Genomic DNA, 22,026 nt, shown 5'->3' on the forward strand with positions numbered 1-22,026 from the left:
TAATAAGTAGGTGTTTTCCCGTTATTTCGAGTTTATTTATAGTCATTAACCTATTGCTGTGAATGTGTTTCTATTTTTAATCGATAAATAATAGCCGCTTCGATCAATAACGATTTAAGTGCAATCATTGATCGTCTCGGCCGAATTAGTAATTATTCAAATATATTTTTTGAGCTAGAATGATCAGAACCACAAAAGCAGGTGAGAATTTTTCATAATATGAAAATCATATTATGATTCGCACAATACAAAATATACCTACTTACCAGTTTTTAAATGTTATAACTAAATCTACATTAGCAACAATTGATAAGCGGGATAAAGAAACGAAAAGCTTGTAGTATATTGTATCATAATTAAGTTTATTTCTTTCTTGTGATAAAGAAAACAATCTCTACAATAATATTTATGCAGTACACTTATAATATCTACTTAGTAGTTACAAACATGTCGTATCGTCCCCCGACCCTTACTTGTCCCACTTGTCATTCACGCAGGTCAAAGAACAACAGACGAGAGCGAATAGATATGGCACTCATGGAGCGTACTCGACTCATGCACTCTTCAGGTACTTGAGCGAATTATTAATAAATAAACTCTAATTTTTACATTTAACCTTCAGAGAGGCACATTCGGAGGCGTCTTGCACGGCTCCGGAGGCGGTGGCCGCCTGTCATCAGGTGCCCGGTACTGGTAGTACGCGCAGTACGGAAGAGGATCCCAAAACGTAAACAAAGCCTCTCTTGTGTCCAGGACAGTGTCCAAGAATTTTCCCACTGAAGCCGAATGCCCACATCGGGTAGGACCTTGGCATAGATACGGCAACGACACCCCAACACGTGCGCCGATGGCCACCAATCGGTTGCTATGACCATTCGTAGTACATTCTTCACGAACGAGTCTGAAGGATACGTGACCAGTCATAGGCCTTGCAGGCGCCAAACGAGATACAAATCGTTGAACCCAAGCATCAGCTTCTTCGTCTTTCTGCGGTACTAAACCTTTTCGAACCGAGTCCACCCGGCACGACACGTTGTTAACGGCACGTGACTCTTTCAATGTGGTACAAGTCACAATCCTCTCGCCCTTTGGCTCCTTCACGATCACCCATGGCTTCTCAACACTGATTTCTCGTGGGAATCGGAAGTGACCCCTGTCCTCAGGCATAACGAATCTAAGTCGATCTCTAGCGCCTCGGGCTCCAGCGCTAGCGATGAAATGCCGGCCTTCTTTTGAAGCTCCGCTCTCGTACCATTGTCGAACGTCTTCTTCACTAGTGACCACACTAAATTGAGGAGTCGGCAAGCCAGCTGCACGACACACTCGTATCAATTCCAATGGATCATCCAGAGATACCACGTCCCGGGCGCATGGCACAAAGCACTGGCATCCCACTATCTCCAAGTGTGGTTTCGCGAGCGCGTCATAGTATGCTGGGGTCGTAGAACTTACTGGCACGTAGAACACGACCGATTCTCTATCAACGATTTCCCTCAGTGCTCGTGCATAAGCTAACGGATCAGCTGGGTTGGGCCTTGGAACCGTATAGAATCTATTTACAGCCGCAGAATATTTCAGCAATGCAAACTGACCCTCAATTTCGAAAGCGACCACTCTGGCTCCAGCAGAGTGGAAGTTCCTCGCTAGATGCAGTGCCTGAACAGAACTTCCCCCACTGATGAGTACAGTGCGGGGTTTGTTAGGATTCTTCGCGCTGAGCGCACGTCCGAACATTTTCAGCAGTCCGAGTGGGCATTGGATACACTTCCAGAATATGAACAGCGAAGCGGCGATCCACAGCGTCGGTAACACCACTAGAATTTGTTTCCAGGCCGGGTGGGAGACGAAGCTGAGGAGTGCGAAGAGCGGCCGCAGGCACAGCCGGGGTCCCCATGTGAGTATTCGTACGGCGCGTGGTAGCGGCGGCGGCCGCTCAGGTGAGACGGCGCGTTCTTCGGGGATGAGCGAGAACGTGGAGGAGAAGGAGCGGCGAAGGGCCGTGAATGGCGGCGGCTGGTGGGAGCATCTTTTAACTCGCGGCGAAAAGATAAGTTCTGTGTTAGAGCGCGCTAGGCGACTGAATTCTGGCGCGCAGGCCGGCATGGCGAAGCGGCTGGGACGACTGACGCGCGCGCAGCTCTGCGCGGCATATAAACTGCCTCGTTATCGGCGCGACGCCGGCGCCGCGGACCCCGCTATCCATTCATCTTTGCACCCAATTAGCTATTGCCTTTTAAAAAAACAAACAAATACGAACAAGTAATTAGCGAGCGCGAGCTTAATTACTAACGCCTAATCATTATTGAAGACTAATCTTTAATCACCTAAGGCCAGTCAGTACTTAACCAGTCATAAATGTATTCATACATATTGAAATTAAAGGAATCATTAATTGATAGAAATTATTTTGTTAATGAAGACACTTAAATTATTGTGACATAATTTTAATAATAAAATTTTTCAACAACATTACTTTTATCTTTAGATTACATACACACATTCAAATTGCAACAATAAATAATTTAATTACATTTAGAATATCCAAACATATTCATATGTTATTTATTATATCTACCAGAATAGAAGACTAGCAATATGGAAACATATCACAAAAGCAATTCTCTACAATGTCTAGGAACTACAAAAATAAATCTTTGAAATACATAATTAATACAAGTTTAAATCATGAGCATGTCACTAATTGACTTGTCTACAACTTCTTCCATAAATGCATCAAATTATGTAGGTTTAGATGCAGATTCATAAAATTCATAATACAAATCAATAAAATTTTGAAGTTAATAAAATTCTAAGTATTAATTAAAATTAGTTATAACAATAAAGAGTCATCTAAATGGCAATTTCTTGACACACTAATTAACAGTTATGTATGGTACATGGAAGACACAACAAGATGATTAGATTACAGCTTCAAAACAAATTATCTAGAACTATAAATAATATTATATACAACTAGCTTTCCGCCCGCGGCTTCGCCCGCGTGGAATTTTGTCTGTCACAGAAAAACTTTATCGCGCGCGTCCCTGTTTCAAAAACCGGGATAAAAACTATCCTATGTTCTTTCCCGGGACTCAAACTATCTCTATGCCAAATTTCATCAAAATCGGTTGCGAGGTTTAAGCGGGAAAGCGTAACAGACAGACAGACAGACAGACAGAGTTACTTTCGCATTTATAATATTAGTTGGGATGTTTAGCATAAATGCAGATATACTAACTAAATGTTTAATGATACTAAAATGCTTTTCAATGTCCACATAACATTACTGTAGGTTTGCATATCCAACTGTTACTCTTTGATATAACTAACATGAACAAAACAGGTAAAATCCTTAGTTTTAACAAAATAAATTAACATCCACTTCATGTTAAATAAAATAACATCAGCTGACTCATAGTAGTTCCTCCATATACACACAGTGCTAGGCATAAACACATTCTACTATACTGTGATAGTAAATAGATAGTAATTATAAAAATTACACCATAAATGGTAGGTTTGTCTCCTTCAATTCAATAGAGCCATTCTTACAGACTATGTGCAACTCATTTTGTGGTTCTCCCTCAAACCTAAACCTCTTTGGATGTGCATCATCCATGAACCTGCCAAGCTTCAAGATCTTGTCATCAACCTTTATTTTATCAGCTATCAGATTGGTTGCTGGCAAATTCTTTAGTATGTCATGTATTAGTAACTCAACTTTGCCCTTCTCATGGATGAAGATGCTGCTCTTGTCTATTAGCTGGGATGCATGCATGTACACCTCCCCACTCTTCAATGAAGCCTGCAGGTTGCCTGAGAAGCCAGTGATGTGTAGATTGCCTTGTTGAATAACATCTATCATTACAGATCTATGTAGGTGATCCAGTCGAATATTACCCATGAGTGTGGTGAAATGTGACTTATCACTGTAGCAGGACTTCACAGCTATTGGACCAGCATGTGTGGTCACGTTAAAATTCGTAGCCATTATGTTGTTGCAGTTAATACCAGAATTGAGCCCAGTTTTGAGGTCAATATTGGCAGCTTGTATTCTCCCTTCTGTCTGAAGCTCACCTTCCACACTTTCCACCTTGACATTCTGCGCTTTCACATCTGTAACTTTAACAGCTCCTTTTTGTGTCTTTACTACAAATTCCTCCCCTTCTAACTTTGATAGGTGAACTGAAGCACTGTCAGTGGTGGTGACTTGAACTTTCAGATGATACGGCACTTGTATGAGGCAGACGTCGTTCCGGTCCGAGCATGCATTCTTGTTCAGTAGCTCTAGGCGTTTAGAAGACTGTTTGACTTGAAAATCACTTGTATCTTTGCCTTGACTGTACAATGTCATAGTCAACCTATTGTGGGCCTTCATATCGTTCACATCGATAGGCTGCACCTTCACATGTATGGGGCTCTCTATAAAGATGGTCGTGTTGTTATCAATAGTCTTCTCCACGGTCCTGACTAAGTTCAAATTCTTTATATCAGGCAAGTTGCTGAAGTCTACGATACTTAACCTCAAAATCTTGAGGCACTTATTTAAGACCCGCTGCCTCATTAACGAGAACATTTTGTAGTATTTAAAATAACTTAGTAAATTATGAGCACATAATTTTAAGTTTAATTAAATTATTTCTTTCATTCTTTTCTGAGAAATTTGACAGAATTTATACGAACATCTGACTTTGACAACAATGACAAATTCCTTTTTTAAAATTCTCCTCTAGAGAACACGTCTTTTAGTCCGAATCATGAAATTATTTTTATTCATTAAAATTAATTTATAAATAACATAACATAACATAGACTAATATTATGATTTATAATAATAAGACTGTTACAAAATTAACCAAGTTATTTTATTAGTACTCAGAGTTTGCCTTGGGCTTTCTTTGCTTGGTGGAGATTCCGATTGACCAATGTGACACTGACATTAGACCTAGGCTCAAATGCAACAGGGCTAAAAAATAAGAAGAAACCAAAGCCGTTGATTGATTAAAAAAAAGTGATAGTGAATTAAAAAAACATTTGTTTGCACTTTTGCAGAATTCATGACCGAGGGTTTGCGAAATATAAAATTTTCAAAAATGCCCTCACCTCCAATGTAATTGAAAAATGTTGAAATGCTGCCTAACGTACTCTTTGTGAAAACTTCTTGACTATAAACGCAAAAACTGTTTGTTTTATAGCACGGATAGTGAAGTCTCCAAGATGAACGCGGATATAAAGGAATCCTTTTCCAAGATAAAGCCTGTGTGTGATATTGTTATGGTGTGCCCGTCTGCTGAGAGCATATCCAACTTTGTAGCTCGCGTATCAGAGCTGAAGAGGGATGTGATGCAAGAGCTGCAGCAATACCTGCTGTTCCCTTTTATCACTCATCTGAAGTCTACTGAAATAGAGTAAGTAACCATGATTTTGTCAAATCCCAATTACCTATCAAAGTACAGTTTTCAAGAATAACTTCTTTGTTCCTACTTATGGGCTGTGCCTCCTGCATGATGAATAGTCTTGTTGAAGCTACCTCTAAAAGACAATAATGTATATTATCTTGATTAATTCGATTTTCCGGACCAATATATTTATACGAAATTACTAACTTGCTACCCTGAGGTTTATATCTGCCCTAATCCCTACCAAATTTTGCTTTTCCCTGGAACTTAAGCTTTGAAGTTAACCACAAAAAATAATCTAATCTTAATACCTTGCAAATCCTGTCCAACTTAACAAAATTATTATTTATTGTTTTTGATCTTTGCAGAAAGAAGTTTGAGATCCAATGGCGATTGGTAGACGGTATGCGAGTGGTATTGGAGAAGGTAGTCGTGAACAGCTATGATATGTGCTATAAGATTGAGACCACTCTGCTGTCCATGGTCTTCGACAACTCTAAACCTGGCATGCGTAATTTTTACTTTTTTATTTTTTGTTCATCCTACCACCCTTTTTATTTTATTTTTATAGCATTAAGTCTAGATTTTTCTAAGAACAAAATTAGACAACTTTGATTGTACTGAGTGAGATATTTTAAACCACATTTCCTCTCACATTTGAGTACTGCTGTTGTGTTGTAAAGGTTATTTTGAATCCGGGAAAAAACTAGCATTTAAGCAGATTTACACTTGATGGTTGTTTACTATACTTATGCATTTCTAATTGCCATATTAATTCATATTTAATTGTATACTGTACAGTCTGGCAGAGTCAAAATATGAAGGTTTGCTATCTATTCATAGAAGTATTAAAGCTGTAATTAGTTATTATACTCCCATTTATTTTCTTTTTCATTTTTTGTTCGCTAGTACATTAACTAGTAGTACAGAATTCTAATATAGTAATGTTTTAGTTGCTGAAGTGCCTGAAGAGCTGAAGCACAGTGTGATGAAGTGTCTCACGGTCCTACAAGTGAACCTCGACAAGAGGTTTAGGGAGAAAATGCTCAGAACTCAAGTGCCGTTACTGGCACAGGCGGTGTTTGTGTCAGTACACGTTGCTAAGCTGGAGAAACATCGAGCCTTGAGGTATTTGATTCAATAATCCGATATTGGTGATTGGTTGGGCTTTGCTAATAATATGTGTTGCGATAATTGCTATTAATATTGACGGTAGCTTTATTATGATGTACCTTCAACTTCATGTCATGCTCTTTGGTTCCTTTTCGAAATATGGTGAGAGATGGGTACCTAACAGGCTTCCAACAGATACATGGATATTAACAAAAACATGACTAATATGAAATAACACTTGTATTCTAGTTTCTACAATGTTTATTAAACCAATGTAAGATTAATATACTGAGATTTGTAAAGAGCTCATTGAAATGCCTAATTGCACAAAATCAGTAACAAAATATACCAAAATACAAGCATAGTTTTAAATAACAACTTCCAGTCAAGCAGGCAGGTCCTTCAGTACTCTTGCGACACAAATCTCAGCCTATTGCTGTAGAGCAGGGGTTCCCAAACTTATTTGAGACCCGCCCCCTTTCGACTTTAAAAAATCCGCGCCCCCCATCCCCCAGTCCAGATTTTATTTATTGGTTGTATCGAGAAGTCTGAAATGTATCCTCTCAGGGGTCGCAGGTTTTTTAATACTTAACTACACAGATAGTCCGCGCCCCCCATTAAAGGTCCTAGCGCCTCCCCTGGGGGGCGCGCTCCCCACTTTGGGAACCCCTGCGAGACTCCAAATAAGTTTGTTTCCTACAGACTATCAGCTTTGAACAGCCTCATGGCGCACACGGCGATCCATCCTCAGCTGACCACCGACAAGGCGCGCATCCCCGAGCCGACTCTGGAGGCTCTGGTGGTAGACATGCTGTCCAGCATCCTGCCTGGCGTCCTGGCGGCGTTGCAGGACGTCGCCTTGTGCCCCAACAACCCTGGGCATGCCGTGGTTGTGGTGAGTAGAGGAGGCAGCGAGTCATCGAAAGAACCGCCGACAAGGCGCGCCTTCTGAGCCGACTTTAAAGGCTCTGGTGGTGGATATGCTGTCCAGCATCATGCTCGGCGTCCTGGCATAATTGCAGGATGTTGCCTTGTGTCCCAACAACCCTGGGCATGCCGTGGTTGTGGTGAGTAGAGGAGGCAGCGAGTCATCGAAAGAACCGCCGACAAGGAAAGCCTTCTGAGCCGACTCTGAAGGCCCTGGTGGTGGATATGCTGTCCAGCATCCTGCCCGGTGTCCTGGCGGCGTTGCAGGACGTCGCCTTGTGCCCCAACAACCCTGGGCATGCCGTGGTTGTGGTGAGTAGAGTAAGCAGGGAGTCATCATCAGGAGCGACGATAAGGGGCGACTTAAGGACACATTCCCGGGCCAACTCTGGAGGCTCTGGTGGTAGACATGCTCTCCAGCATCCTGCCCGGCGTCCTGGCAGCGTTGCAGGACGTCGCCTTGTGCCCCAACAACCCTGGGCATGCTGTGGTTGTGGTGAGTAGAGGAGGCAGCGAGTCGTCGAAAGAACCGCCGACAAGGCGCGCCTTCTGAGTCGACTCTGGAGGCTCTGGTGGTGGATAATTGGATATTCTGTCCAGCATCCTGCCCGGTGTCCTGGCAGCATTGCAGGATGTTGCCCTAACAACCCTGAGCATGCCGAGGTTGTGGTGAGTAGAGGAGTGAGTCATCGAAAGAACCGCCAACAAGGAACGCCTTCTGAGCCGATTCTAGAGGCTCTGGTGGTGGATATGCTGTCCAGCATCCTGCCCGGTGTTCTGGCAGCATTGCAGGACGTCGCCTTGTGTCCCAACAACCCTGGGCATGCCGTGGTTGTGGTGAGTAGAGGAGGCAGCGAGTCATCGAAAGAACCGCCGACAAGGAACGCCTTCTGAGCCGACTCTGGAGGCTCTGGTCGTGGACATGCTGTCCAGTATCCTGCCCTGCGTACTAGCCAATCTGCAAGACGTCGCCTTGTGTCCCAACAACCCTGGGCATGCCGTGGTTGTGGTGAGTAGAGTAAGCAGGGAGTCATCATCAGGAGCGACGATAAGGGGCGACTTAAGGACACATTCCCGGGCCAACTCTGGAGGCCCTGGTGGTGGATATGCTGTCCAGTATCCTGCCCTGCGTACTAGCCAATCTGCAAGACGTCGCCTTGTGCCCCAACAACCCTGGGCATGCCGTGTTTGTGGTGAGTAGGGTGGACAGTGTCATCGCCAGGACCGCCAAGAAGGCGCGCTTTCATGAGCCGACTGGAGGCGCTGGTGGTGGTTGAAAACTATGGTCGGACAAGGAAATTGCGTCTATGTATTGCCTGACTGAACCGACTATTTTTTTTCTATAGCATATCTAAGAAGGACCCCTTAAACATGTAGCTAAATCTTGTATGAAATTGACTATATTGGGAACAATATAACGTTATTTGCGAAGTTGGTTTTAAGCAGTGCAAAGCAACCTAGCTTCCCTCGACTGAGCTTTGTTGTGTTCACATGGTCCTTCGAGCCGGATGCACCATTGAGTATATTAGCCTCCGTAAATAGATTAGCAGCAACTAATCTAATCGCGCGACATTGCAGGCGGCTGTAGAGGCCATTCACCGCATCCTGTGCCTCACTATGCAGGACAGACTGCTGCCGAAGAAACCAGACGGTAGCAGCGACGATTTCTTCAAGATATTCACTGAACAGCAAGCGCAAGATAACTCTGAAGTAAGCTGTAAGGGTAAATGATAATTTTAGAATATTTACGTTTTGATGTTGTATTAGTTAGAGATTTGTAGTTTTGAATTGTGTAGTTGACGCTACCTGTCGAATAACGTTGCTTCTACTAGCCGTTGAAATGCGATTTGCGATGTTCTAATTGTTATTCAAAATTCTGTGATACCTATTGAATTTGTTATTCAAATGTAGATAGGAGACAACCTTGAATAGTGGTTTATATTCATTTCCAAACAATAAAAAATCTTGTATTGCGTCAACTGCCCAATTCAGAATTTGAGATGCATGATAATAAAATTTGAAAGTAAAACATATTCAATCGTCCATATAAGTAATGGTCTTGTAAGAATAAGAAATCAGTGTCAGAGAAACATGAGTAGAAAATCAATACATGTTTGCCAATATTTGTCCTGCTGTATACTAACAAAAACTTATTGTATACATTGCAGAAAAGCTGAAAGACGAGAAACCGAAGCGGTCCAGTAAGTGGTACGCCATGGCGGGCGAGAAGCTCACTATGATCACCAAGTGTCTGCTGGCGCTGCGCTCGCACGAGCACTACCGCGTGCGCCGCGAGCTGGCCGTCTACTGCGCGCGCGTGCTCAACGAGTGCACCGTGTGAGTGGGCTAGGGACTGGCAGCGGGCGGGACTGACCATGACCAAGTGTCTGCTGGCGCTGCGCTCGCACGAGCACTACCGCGTGCGCCGCGAGCTGGCCGTCTACTGCGCGCGCGTGCTCAACGAGTGCACCGTGTGAGTGGGCTAGGGACTGGCAGCGGGCGCGGGACTGACCATGACCAAGTGTCTGCTGGCGCTGCGCTCGCACGAGCACTACCGCGTGCGCCGCGAGCTGGCCGTCTACTGCGCGCGCGTGCTCAACGAGTGCACCGTGTGAGTGGGCTAGGGACTGGCAGCGGGCGGGACTGACCATGACCAAGTGTCTGCTGGCGCTGCGCTCGCACGAGCACTACCGCGTGCGCCGCGAGCTGGCCGTCTACTGCGCGCGCGTGCTCAACGAGTGCACCGTGTGAGTGGGCTAGGGACTGACCATGACCAAGTGTCTGCTGGCGCTGCGCTCGCACGAGCACTACCGCGTGCGCCGCGAGCTGGCCGTCTACTGCGCGCGCGTGCTCAACGAGTGCACCGTGTGAGTGGGCTAGGGACTGGCAGCGGGCGCGGGACTGACCATGACCAAGTGTCTGCTGGCGCTGCGCTCGCACGAGCACTACCGCGTGCGCCGCGAGCTGGCCGTCTACTGCGCGCGCGTGCTCAACGAGTGCACCGTGTGAGTGGGCTAGGGACTGGCAGCGGGCGGGACTGACCATGACCAAGTGTCTGCTGGCGCTGTGCTCGCACGAGCACTACCGCGTGCGCCGCGAGCTGGCCGTCTACTGCGCGCGCGTGCTCAACGAGTGCACCGTGTGAGTGGGCTAGGGACTGGCAGCGGGCGGGACTGACCATGACCAAGTGTCTGCTGGCGCTGCGCTCGCACGAGCACTACCGCGTGCGCCGCGAGCTGGCCGTCTACTGCGCGCGCGTGCTCAACGAGTGCACCGTGTGAGTGGGCTAGGGACTGGCAGCGGGCGCGGGACTGACCATGACCAAGTGTCTGCTGGCGCTGCGCTCGCACGAGCACTACCGCGTGCGCCGCGAGCTGGCCGTCTACTGCGCGCGCGTGCTCAACGAGTGCACCGTGTGAGTGGGCTAGGGACTGGCAGCGGGCGGGACTGACCATGACCAAGTGTCTGCTGGCGCTGCGCTCGCACGAGCACTACCGCGTGCGCCGCGAGCTGGCCGTCTACTGCGCGCGCGTGCTCAACGAGTGCACCGTGTGAGTGGGCTAGGGACTGGCAGCGGGCGCGGGACTGACCATGACCAAGTGTCTGCTGGCGCTGCGCTCGCACGAGCACTACCGCGTGCGCCGCGAGCTGGCCGTCTACTGCGCGCGCGTGCTCAACGAGTGCACCGTGTGAGTGGGCTAGGGACTGGCAGCGGGCGGGACTGACCATGACCAAGTGTCTGCTGGCGCTGCGCTCGCACGAGCACTACCGCGTGCGCCGCGAGCTGGCCGTCTACTGCGCGCGCGTGCTCAACGAGTGCACCGTGTGAGTGGGCTAGGGACTGACCATGACCAAGTGTCTGCTGGCGCTGCGCTCGCACGAGCACTACCGCGTGCGCCGCGAGCTGGCCGTCTACTGCGCGCGCGTGCTCAACGAGTGCACCAAAGAGCATAAAAGAGTAAGAGACGGCACTCCATAGATATTTTTTGAGCTCACGCACACATATGCATTTTAGAGAACGACCCGCAAATCTTTACCAACCGCACAAACTACGGGCGGAGCTACCAACATAATGCCTTATTTTCTGACAGTATTAGTGACGTTCGTAATAACTTATCGATTATCGATACTTTGCTAGGGTTGTAATTGCATATCGATATCTAGTATAGGAACCTTCAATATTTTAATGATTACTATTTTTATTTTATACTATGTGTAAGTAAAACGAAGTTTTGTAACGTAAATTATTTATTTCGAAATAAAATAGGTATATTACAATAAGTATTGAACATGACATAGCAGTTGTAGGCATGAGGAATTATTGAAAATTATAACAAAGTACAGAAATGATAATTTTGTAAACTTTTATTTTCACAACTTTTTCTAAGAAAAAATAGGATTTTTATTTATAAACATCTTTAATTTTCTTATCAGCTGATCGAACCTCAGCCTCAAGATTACTTTTCAATGCTTTGTTGCTGTGCTTTTTTACTTTTGTCAGCAAAATTGTTTTCACTTTTTATGAAGCTGTCATTAATGATTTTACAACTTTTTCTTAGAAAAAGGTAACTTAATATTTTAAACATCTTATCATAAATTTCTTTATTATGTTGTTGACATTTAAACCAACTAAAATTACAATTTGTACTCAACATTAAGAAAATGAATTTTCCAACATTTTCCATATATATCTGGTCGGCAATATGGTCATGATAAAATTGTTTAGCTTCATTTACGGTGGTACATAATTGAATTGTTGGATAAACGAGACTTTTTTTATCATGCCACCATTCGCGAAGAGATATATATGCATACAAATCATTGTCAACAGGAGTTTTCACGCTCAAACACTCTTCACAAATTAAACAAGAACTGTTCTGTAATAGTTTGGCAGCTAAATACCCGCTTACATATACTACTGGTTGGTTTTCAAGGCTACACAAATTTTCAATAGGCTGTTCTAAGTTTTCAGGGTCCGGGATAGACAACACAGGATAAAATTCAGTGTCTGTGGAATCTTGAACATTAATTTTTATTTCTGTTGTTTTTAAATTAGTTTTTAAAATGTCTTTATATTCCAGCATATGTTTATTGTTGTCTGCTTCACAATTAGCACTTCTGCTATGAGGCACTTTCAGCCCAGTAACCATGCTTGTTTTAAGCGCTGCAGTAAAGTGCGTGATAGTGGGATTTCTATTGGTTACACTGTGTTGCCTAATGATTCCAAATAAGTTTTCCAGAGAGTCTTGGTTAAACTGTCTAAGGTTCATATATTTAAACCCTTCATTCTTTAACTTTTCCCAAATATCGTTTAAGGATTTGATAGATATTTGATATCCCTTTACGCATTTAACATTTTTTAGTATCGTGTTTTCTGCTGTTATAAATTTTATGGTTTTTAACTTATCAGTATAAAAGGTCCAAGACTCAATGTGATTACTTGATGTGGAAACATTTTCCCGGATCCCTTTCTTTACGTCATTTAAAGATGATGGACCATTTGTACAATCAAATAGTTTATCTAACTGTTCAATCACAAATGCTGTATCATTGCAATCAGAAACTTCTTTCCATGCCATCATCTTTAAAATAGCTGCCACGGTATTACTCAGAGCATGCGCAGCATACTTCACCCTCATCTTAGTTTTGAATGTTGGATTTACAATGGTACTATTCAGTTTTTTAAAATTTAAAAAATTTCTGTTGTGTTCTTCTGCAACTACCAAATGCCTCCATTGTGCAATTTTTCCATCGAAAGACATATTTCCACTTTTAAAGAAATTGTTTCGTAATGATTTGAACAAGTGAGGGATGTCATAGATTATAAAAATTTTGTCATTATTTACAGAGAAAAAGTTGCTATCTATGCCTTGTCCACAGTTTCTTTTTAACATGTTAAGAGCTCCTATATTTGTAGATCCCTGATCACAAACTGTTGTTAGAACCATAAATCCGATTTCTTTTAATTTTTTGATGATGTCCGATATAATTTTTGCCAGTTTTGCTGTTGATATTGTGCCTTCCACAAAATAGTGCGCAATATATTGTTTGTATTTATGTTTAGCACCCTGTATCATAAACACTAACGCATGGTCTGCAATTTTCTTTTCTCGTCCCATGTTCTCGCCCTCTCCATAATCCACGTAGCCATCCACTTTATCAGCAATTTCGTTATAAATTATCCGTTTCTTTAACGCCATCTCGTCAAATATTAACGAGCAATATTTATTTTCCTTTGGCATACTTGATGCTTTTGCCTCTAACATATCAATTATATTTTTATTTATACCAGGCTCCATTGGTATATTTTTTTAAATCCTTTGGAGCGTTTTAGTGCTTGGTAGCGTAAACAGCTTTTGCATATAGCGGTATGCTTTAGGGGACCGTTTAAATATAGCCAAAGCATATATTTTGTTGGCTAAAGTCCACCTTTTTCCTTGTGACTTTTTTTTGTTATTCTGCACTACATCCTTTACTAACGATGTCAGCACTTCCGAATCTAACTTGTCTAAATTCACTCTTGACTTCGCTATATTCCTTATTGTTTTTTTTGCATTTTGTAACTGTCGCCAAAGCCTCTTCTCTTTAATTGTAAATGTTGATGAAGTGTCTGTAATAAAAACATTTCCATTAGTAAAAAAAACAACATTAAAGCAAATTGAATTGAATATTGGTTAATTAATCAGCAATTTTACTTAGTTTTTTAAATTAGGTATGTTTTATCTTACCTTTCATTTCAATGTTTTTCTTAGGTCTTTTATAACTGTGGACTAATATTTCTGCCTGTGCATCTTGATGGCAAATGTTTTTATCATCTGAAATATTATAAATATGCAAATAAGTTTAAAATTTATTTTGTTGTTTTATGAAACATATTATTTCCAAATCAATCAATCATTATCAAGTTTTAAAAAAATGCAAAGACAGGATAATGATAGCTCTTCTCATAAAATATGAAGCGTGGGCCCACCTTCAATAACAATGACATAATATTAAATTAAAGGCATTTAGAGGTTTTAATGTTCAGTACCTCTAGTACGAAAAACTTTCGAGTTCGTTTCGTTGCGTATTCAAAGTGTCATCGAAAAATTTTGTATGAAAAATTAAACAGCGCCCCCTATATTATAGCCGCCCTAGGGGGCGCTGTTTAATTTTTCATACAAAATTTTTCGATGACACTTTGAATACGCAACGAAACGAACTCGAAAGTTTTTCGTACTAGAGGTACTGCATTCTGGATGCGGTCTGCGGGTATGTCAAGACAATCTGTAAGTGGTCGTGATAAGGCAATCAGTCACGTGTGCTTTGCGTTCTTTGTTCGTATCCGCACGGTCAAATCGCATTAATATAAAATGTACAGAAACCTAGAATGTTGTACATATAAGTTCATTTTGACCTGACTGCAGACTGCAGAACGCATCCAGGGTGGCATTCTTTAGTTTGAGGGAAGGCATATTTTAGAAGGTAAATAATTAGTTTGTACACTTACCATGAGTAATGGGTTTATAGGTCATATGTTCTGGTGCATTGGAAGTAGAAGGAAGAGGTTCAAAAGTTGTTTTCGCAGAAATACCAGAATCTGGTATATCCACAGCTCCCAAACATGTTGAATTTAGTTGTTTGGTTGTAGTTGTAAGGGGAACTGAAAGCAGATAATGAAATGTGAATTGGGTAATAAAATGTCATGTTCTTACCCAACTTTAGGGTACAATCAGTCTAGTACATGTCTTGCTCACATTAAAAATTACTAGCTTATAAATATTATTAAACTAGCTGACCTGGCTAATTAATGTAGATTGCCTAAAATTTTTCAAATTGGTCCGGTACTTATTTTGAAGAATTTGTATTACACAAATTACTAAAGTCCCTCTAACTCAACACACATTCTAAGCTAAATTGTGTTACGAGTGGGTTTACTACAATATTCAAGCTGTGGGGTTCTAACCCGCACTTTAGGCTATCTTGGCTTCGAGTTACGGAGCCGATCAAATACAAACAAACAATTAAATATTTCCTTTTTATATTATTAGTATAATTTTAGATAAACATACCTCGTTCAACTGGATTTGACTTCTTTGGAATGCAATATGAATGATCATAAAGAACTGTAACAAAGTATAGATATAATTAATAATTGAAATTATACAGGGTGACTGGAACTGAACCCGCCATAGCTAATACGCGTATAGAGGAGGTCATTTGCTAATTATTGAACCTTACTTTCTATGACTAAAGTTTCATAGTTTAGGAGATATGTAAACTTTTATACTTTTTCCTAAATTTGACCTAAAAATTTCTTAAATTTTTTTTCTCGCATGATTTTAACCGATTTTTTTATTTGATACTAATATCGAATAAACCTTTAGTCAAATAAAATAAATTTCAGATCCACATAATGATTGAATAACTAGTTACGAGCCGCCAAAGTTTAACAAAAGTACAAACCACGATAAAAAATTCAAGTTCGAATTCGATTTAAAAAAAAACTAATGGTGATAATGGATTGCCAATGATCTTAAAAATATCTTTACCTTCTCTTCTTTCCAATGATATATCACACGTAGTAATTAGATATTGAAATTTATTAAAAATTCAATGTTTATGGAAGAAAATGGAGTAATAATACGAAAATTATCCATACAAAGTTTCTTCAAACATCTCATATTTTGTGCTATACTGAGTTTCATAACTATTTTTGTGTGTTTTTTGAAAAATTAATTTAAAATAATAATCACATTATGAAGAAAACAGTTTACAAAAATTCAAAATCAACTTTGTATGGATAATTTTTGTATTATTACTCCATTTTCTTCCATAAACTTTGAATTTTTGACAAATTTCAATATCTAATTACAACGTGTGATATATCATTGGAAAGAAGAGAAGCTAGAGATATTTTTAAGATTATTGGCAATCCATTATCACCATTAGTTTTTTTTAAATCGAATTCGAAGTAGAATTTTTTATCGTGGTTTGTACTTTTGTTAGACTTCGGCGGCTCGTAACTAGTTATTCAATCATTATCTGGATCAGAAATTTATTTTATTTAAATAAAAAAATATTCGATATTAATATCTAATAAAAAAAACTGTTGAAATCACGCGAGAGAAAAAAATTAAGCAGTTTTTAGGTAAAATTTCGGAAAAATCTGAAAAAGTTTAAAAATTGATATATCTCCTAAACTATAAAACTTTAGACATAGAAAGTAAGGTTCAATAATTAGCAAATGACCTCCTCTATACGCGTATTAGCTATGGCGGGTTCAGTTCCAGTCACCCTGTATATTATTTATTGATAAGCATACAACACATGTTTGTGGTTACAAAGAAAGAACCTTGTTAAATTGCAATCGGTTGGTTTGTTTTGGAAACCAAAGAAAATTAATTAAGACATCTAAATAATTCAGAAAAATTGATAGATAGTAAATTAAATTTAAAAAAAATAATTGAAGTCATCATCATACCTGTCTTGAGGTTTTCTTTATTGGAGTCTTTTACATGAAGAGGAAACTCTGTCAAAACTTCATCTGGCAAGATGGGATTGCTCAATTCCAGTGTTGGAATAGCTGAGTTCTTCAGCCGAGTTCCTTTGGCATTGAAGGATTCAGGAGTGAAGTGCCCACCACAAACAAACTTCAGTTGGTGTAACTTTTCAATAGGTACATATGCTAAGTCTTCTATGCCAGCATTTTTAACCCACATTCGACAACTGAAATAAGAAATACCTATTAGAAAAGAAAAAGAATAACAAACTGAAATTTATTCATAAACTAATTTCTTTTAGTATTGTTATGCAATTCATTTACAGAGTACGAAACAAAATACTGAAATTAAAAATTGGTTATGGTTATTTACTGTATGATTAAAAATATTAATCCCAGCCTTTAAGTTTACACAATCAGTAAAATTATCTTGTAATAAATGAGTGTTATTAGAAACTTACCGGTCAGAATCCAGAGGAAACCTACTCAAAAGTAAGGGTGATCCACCACGACTTCGCCTCTTATTACAAATAACGCACTTCTTGTTGTTTCTACTCTCCATTATCAGTAGAAGCCTAAAATGAAATAGGTATTAATTAAACAAAGCCTATAATTTCTCTCCAACCAGTGTCAATGCCCTGGTTCATGCATTTACCAGTTTTGAAAGTACATTTACATTTTCATCACTTGGTTGTTTTTAATGAAAAATAGATTTGTAATAGATCTAATATTTCAAGTAAGTAGATAACATACCCATTAAACAGAAAAGTAAATAAGAGTTTAAACTTCTGTAGAAGTTGAAACACAGCTTATTTAAAAGAGTCTCTATCTCACAAAAAACATAACACTGAACAGCAAACTTTATCACGCCCGATACGGAGGAACTTAATCAACTCAACGTAAACGACAGAAAAGTTTATTTACAGTAATATTGCACCAAATCTGAGAAAATAACTTCACACGAATCAATTCGCCGGTTTAAAACTCAAACTCAATTGACAGACATTTTTTTTCATTTGTCAAACTAACAATACTACCAACTTAGGGACACTAACAATTATTTTTAGTATGGTGGTATTGATCCGCGGGTTCCCCTGCTATAGTGAAATCAATCCAAAATGCACTTTATTACTTAAGGGATAAGGTTGTATATCAATTGCTACATATAGAGACTAGTTTTTGTATGAGAAGTGTCTACCCACTGGAGTGCACCGTGTGAGTGGGCTAGGGACTGGCAGCGGGCGGGACTGACCATGACCAAGTGTCTGCTGGCGCTGCGCTCGCACGAGCACTACCGCGTGCGCCGCGAGCTGGCCGTCTACTGCGCGCGCGTGCTCAACGAGTGCACCGTGTGAGTGGGCTAGGGACTGGCAGCGGGCGCGGGACTGACCATGACCAAGTGTCTGCTGGCGCTGCGCTCGCACGAGCACTACCGCGTGCGCCGCGAGCTGGCCGTCTACTGCGCGCGCGTGCTCAACGAGTGCACCGTGTGAGTGGGCTAGGGACTGGCAGCGGGCGCGGGACTGACCATGACCAAGTGTCTGCTGGCGCTGCGCTCGCACGAGCACTACCGCGTGCGCCGCGAGCTGGCCGTCTACTGCGCGCGCGTGCTCAACGAGTGCACCGTGTGAGTGGGCTAGGGACTGGCAGCGGGCGGGACTGACCATGACCAAGTGTCTGCTGGCGCTGCGCTCGCACGAGCACTACCGCGTGCGCCGCGAGCTGGCCGTCTACTGCGCGCGCGTGCTCAACGAGTGCACCGTGTGAGTGGGCTAGGGACTGGCAGCGGGCGCGGGACTGACCATGACCAAGTGTCTGCTGGCGCTGCGCTCGCACGAGCACTACCGCGTGCGCCGCGAGCTGGCCGTCTACTGCGCGCGCGTGCTCAACGAGTGCACCGTGTGAGTGGGCTAGGGACTGGCAGCGGGCGCGGGACTGACCATGACCAAGTGTCTGCTGGCGCTGCGCTCGCACGAGCACTACCGCGTGCGCGTGCTCAACGAGTGCACCGTGTGAGTGGGCTAGGGACTGGCAGCGGGCGCGGGACTGATCATGACCAAGTGTCTGCTGGCGCTGCGCTCGCACGAGCACTACCGCGTGCGCCGCGAGCTGGCCGTCTACTGCGCGCGCGTGCTCAACGAGTGCACCGTGTGAGTGGGCTAGGGACTGGCAGCGGGCGCGGGACTGACCATGACCAAGTGTCTGCTGGCGCTGCGCTCGCACGAGCACTACCGCGTGCGCCGCGAGCTGGCCGTCTACTGCGCGCGCGTGCTCAACGAGTGCACCGTGTGAGTGGGCTAGGGACTGGCAGCGGGCGCGGGACTGACCATGACCAAGTGTCTGCTGGCGCTGCGCTCGCACGAGCACTACCGCGTGCGCGTGCTCAACGAGTGCACCGTGTGAGTGGGCTAGGGACTGGCAGCGGGCGCGGGACTGATCATGACCAAGTGTCTGCTGGCGCTGCGCTCGCACGAGCACTACCGCGTGCGCCGCGAGCTGGCCGTCTACTGCGCGCGCGTGCTCAACGAGTGCACCGTGTGAGTGGGCTAGGGACTGGCAGCGGGCGCGGGACTGACCATGACCAAGTGTCTGCTGGCGCTGCGCTCGCACGAGCACTACCGCGTGCGCCGCGAGCTGGCCGTCTACTGCGCTCGCGTGCTCAACGAGTGCACCGTGTGAGTGGGCTAGGGACTGGCAGCGGGCGTGCGGGACTGACCATGATCACCAGTGGCAGCCCTTGCCGTTGGCAGGAGAATATCTAGTCTGTCAATGCTTATTGCTTCCACACTATTAGGGTCACCATTCCGGTCTTTTTGCAGCAATACAAACGCGATTCAGCCTCCTCTATACTCGATAGTATGTCGTTATTCACATCACGTCACCACTTTGCTTAAGCGGATGATGATGGTGTGATGAGAGCAGAGATGTGAGTGGTTCCTCACAAGCTAACAACGGCAGCACTGATATAAGGAACAAACATGCGACTATCTTCCCCAATCACAGATGCGAGTCAAATCCTCCATCCGCCTCTAATTGATTCGGGACTTTTCCCACGGTTGCAACTCCTGTGTAGCCAGGATCTACAGCTTGACCGCCAAAAACCCAACCAGAGAAGGTGAAGTTTGACTGTCAATCATTGTTCCAGAACAATGCAGCCGTCCATGCCGATAGTGCTGGACATCCTCATCTCTCTATCAAAGGACGAGTACCCCGCCGTCTCCACATACTGCGCTGCGGCGGTGCGCGCGCACTTCGCGGCAGCCGGGCCGGACAAACACCATCGGACTATGGATAACCTGGCTGAGAATCTCTTTGTGATGCTCAATGGACTGCCACGGATACTGAATAATATTGGTGAGTTGTTACATACAATAAGGTTTAGTTCGTTTCAGCCAAATGACATCCAATGCAGGATTTCCACAACAACCGTTCTAGATACTTCCCTCAAGTCGGAAAATAAAATTGTATTGGTCTTTAATCACTTGCCTTATACCAGTGCCCATGAGGGCTACCGTATGTTCGGAGAGTGCAATTGCGATGGTCCTTTTATCAGTTACTAGCGAGTGACAGGGTCCTTCGTTACAGTTGGTCCTATCTTGTAGAGCCTGTACGGGCAAGCACGTAGCCACGTACATAATTACGCCGCATCATCAATATTTTGACCTACTTTTGTAAATACGCGTCAATTACTTTTTTGATCAACTTTTAAAGCCGGATCTCCACTAAAGGCAGACTCGGATCGAGCGCAAGGTGGCGAGAGGTGGTTACTTAGATTTTCTACAGTGGTCCTATCTGGCAGGGCCTCATTGATCAACCTGACCGGCTTTAAAATCCGGATCTCCACTAAAGGCAGATTCGGATCGAGCGGCCGCCTCGACCCGTAGTTGCTCAAATGGAGACGCTGCCTCAAACGAGCTAAATTTTGTCGCTCGGGACGAGGCAGCCGCTCGGCCCGAGGCTGCCTCTAGTGGATACCTGGATTAAAGTTGACTATGTTGGTAACCAGAGCCTTTCATTGCAGACACGGGCCGCAAGCTCTACGCATTAAACCTCCTGCACGGCTACATCCAGATCTTAGTAGACTCGGGCCGCCCGCAGCGTCTCAGCGGCGTGCTCAGCGTGCACCACAACATGGCGCGCCTGTGCCACGCGCTGCTGGCCGCCGCCGCGCTGCAGACGCACGCCACGCCGCGCCGCGGTGAGACACTACACTATTGGCGCATCTAGGGTCAACATGGCGCATCTAGGGTCAACATGGCGCATCTAGTGTCACATGGCGCGCCTGTGCCACGCGCTGCTGGCCGCCGCCGCGCTGCAGACGCACGCCATGCCGCGCCGCGGTGAGACACTACACTATTGGCGCATCTAGGGTCAACATGGCGCATGTAGGGTCAACATGGCGCGTCTGTGCCACGCGCTGCTGGCCGCCGCCGCGCTGCAGACGCACGCCACGCCGCGCCGCGGTGAGACACTGCACTATTGGCGTGTCTAGGGTCAACATGGCGCATCTAGGGTCAACCTAGCGCATCTAGGGTCAACATGGCGCGTCTGTGCCACGCGCTTCTGGCCGCCGCCGCGGTGAGACACTACACTATTGGCGCATCTAGGGTTAACATGGCGCATCTAGGGTCAACATGGCGCATCTAGGGTCAACATGGCGCGTCTGTGCCACGCGCTGCTGGCCGCCGCCGCGCTGCAGACGCACGCCACGCCGCGCCGCGGTGAGACACTACACTATTGGCGCATCTAGGGTCAACATGGCGCATCTAGGGTCGACATGGCGCATCTAGGGTCAACATGGCGCATCTAGGGTCAACATGGCGCATCTGGGGTCAACATGGCGCATCTGGGGTCAACATGGCGCATCTAGGGTCAACCTGGCGCATCTAGTGTCACATGGCGCGACTGTGCCACGCGCTGCTGGCCGCCGCCGCGCTGCAGACGCACGCCACGCCGCGCCGCGGTGAGACACTACACTATTGGCGCATCTAGGGTCGACATGGCGCATCTAGGGTCAACCTGGCGCTTATAGAGTCAACATGGCGCATCTAGGGTCAACATGGCGCATCTAGGGTCAACATGGCGCATCTAGAGTCAACATGGCGC

The 22,026-nt window shown here is 44.3% G+C and overlaps 5 protein-coding genes across 6 annotated transcripts; 3 read left to right on the top strand and 2 right to left on the bottom strand.

Moving 5' to 3' along the window:
* Nucleotides 1-341: 341 nt before the first annotated feature.
* LOC135076782 (uncharacterized) lies at nt 342-2,141 on the bottom strand. Its single transcript, XM_063971216.1, has one exon. The coding sequence runs from the start codon at nt 2,101-2,103 to the stop codon at nt 619-621; it is 1,485 nt and encodes a 494-aa protein (XP_063827286.1). The 5' UTR covers nt 2,104-2,141; the 3' UTR covers nt 342-618.
* Nucleotides 2,142-4,992: 2,851 nt separating this feature from the next.
* Nucleotides 4,993-7,464, top strand: LOC135076640 (TELO2-interacting protein 1 homolog). The gene is made up of 5 exons (XM_063971063.1): nt 4,993-5,110; nt 5,196-5,408; nt 5,768-5,910; nt 6,353-6,527; nt 7,215-7,464. Exons 1-5 carry the CDS (start codon nt 5,058-5,060, stop codon nt 7,462-7,464), a joined length of 834 nt encoding a protein of 277 aa, XP_063827133.1. The 5' UTR covers nt 4,993-5,057.
* Nucleotides 7,465-7,533: 69 nt separating this feature from the next.
* Nucleotides 7,534-10,465, top strand: LOC135076460 (TELO2-interacting protein 1 homolog). Its single transcript, XM_063970926.1, has 3 exons — nt 7,534-7,751; nt 9,018-9,162; nt 9,608-10,465. The coding sequence occupies exons 1-3, from the start codon at nt 7,665-7,667 to the stop codon at nt 9,778-9,780; spliced, it is 405 nt and encodes a 134-aa protein (XP_063826996.1). The 5' UTR covers nt 7,534-7,664; the 3' UTR covers nt 9,781-10,465.
* Nucleotides 10,466-11,669: 1,204 nt separating this feature from the next.
* LOC135076780 (uncharacterized) lies at nt 11,670-18,118 on the bottom strand. 2 transcript variants are annotated; one of them, XM_063971208.1, is made up of 6 exons: nt 17,382-18,118; nt 16,903-17,147; nt 15,491-15,544; nt 14,929-15,081; nt 14,168-14,254; nt 11,670-14,022 (listed from the first exon to the last, which is right to left on the bottom strand). In XM_063971208.1, exons 1-6 carry the CDS (start codon nt 17,480-17,482, stop codon nt 13,751-13,753), a joined length of 912 nt encoding a protein of 303 aa, XP_063827278.1. In that variant the 5' UTR covers nt 17,483-18,118; the 3' UTR covers nt 11,670-13,750. The 2 variants fall into 2 exon arrangements, with proteins under 2 accessions (XP_063827278.1, XP_063827277.1); XM_063971207.1 differs by having other exon boundaries at nt 11,670-14,049.
* A 1,347-nt stretch (nt 18,119-19,465) lies between these two features.
* Nucleotides 19,466-21,166, top strand: LOC135076461 (TELO2-interacting protein 1 homolog). The gene is made up of 3 exons (XM_063970927.1): nt 19,466-19,595; nt 20,066-20,274; nt 20,942-21,166. Exons 1-3 carry the CDS (start codon nt 19,498-19,500, stop codon nt 21,145-21,147), a joined length of 513 nt encoding a protein of 170 aa, XP_063826997.1. The 5' UTR covers nt 19,466-19,497; the 3' UTR covers nt 21,148-21,166.
* The last annotated feature ends 860 nt before the right edge of the window (nt 21,167-22,026 follow it).

This window comes from Ostrinia nubilalis, chromosome 12 (assembly GCF_963855985.1).
Source record: "Ostrinia nubilalis chromosome 12, ilOstNubi1.1, whole genome shotgun sequence".
In the NCBI taxonomy this organism is placed as follows: domain Eukaryota; kingdom Metazoa; phylum Arthropoda; class Insecta; order Lepidoptera; family Crambidae; genus Ostrinia; species Ostrinia nubilalis.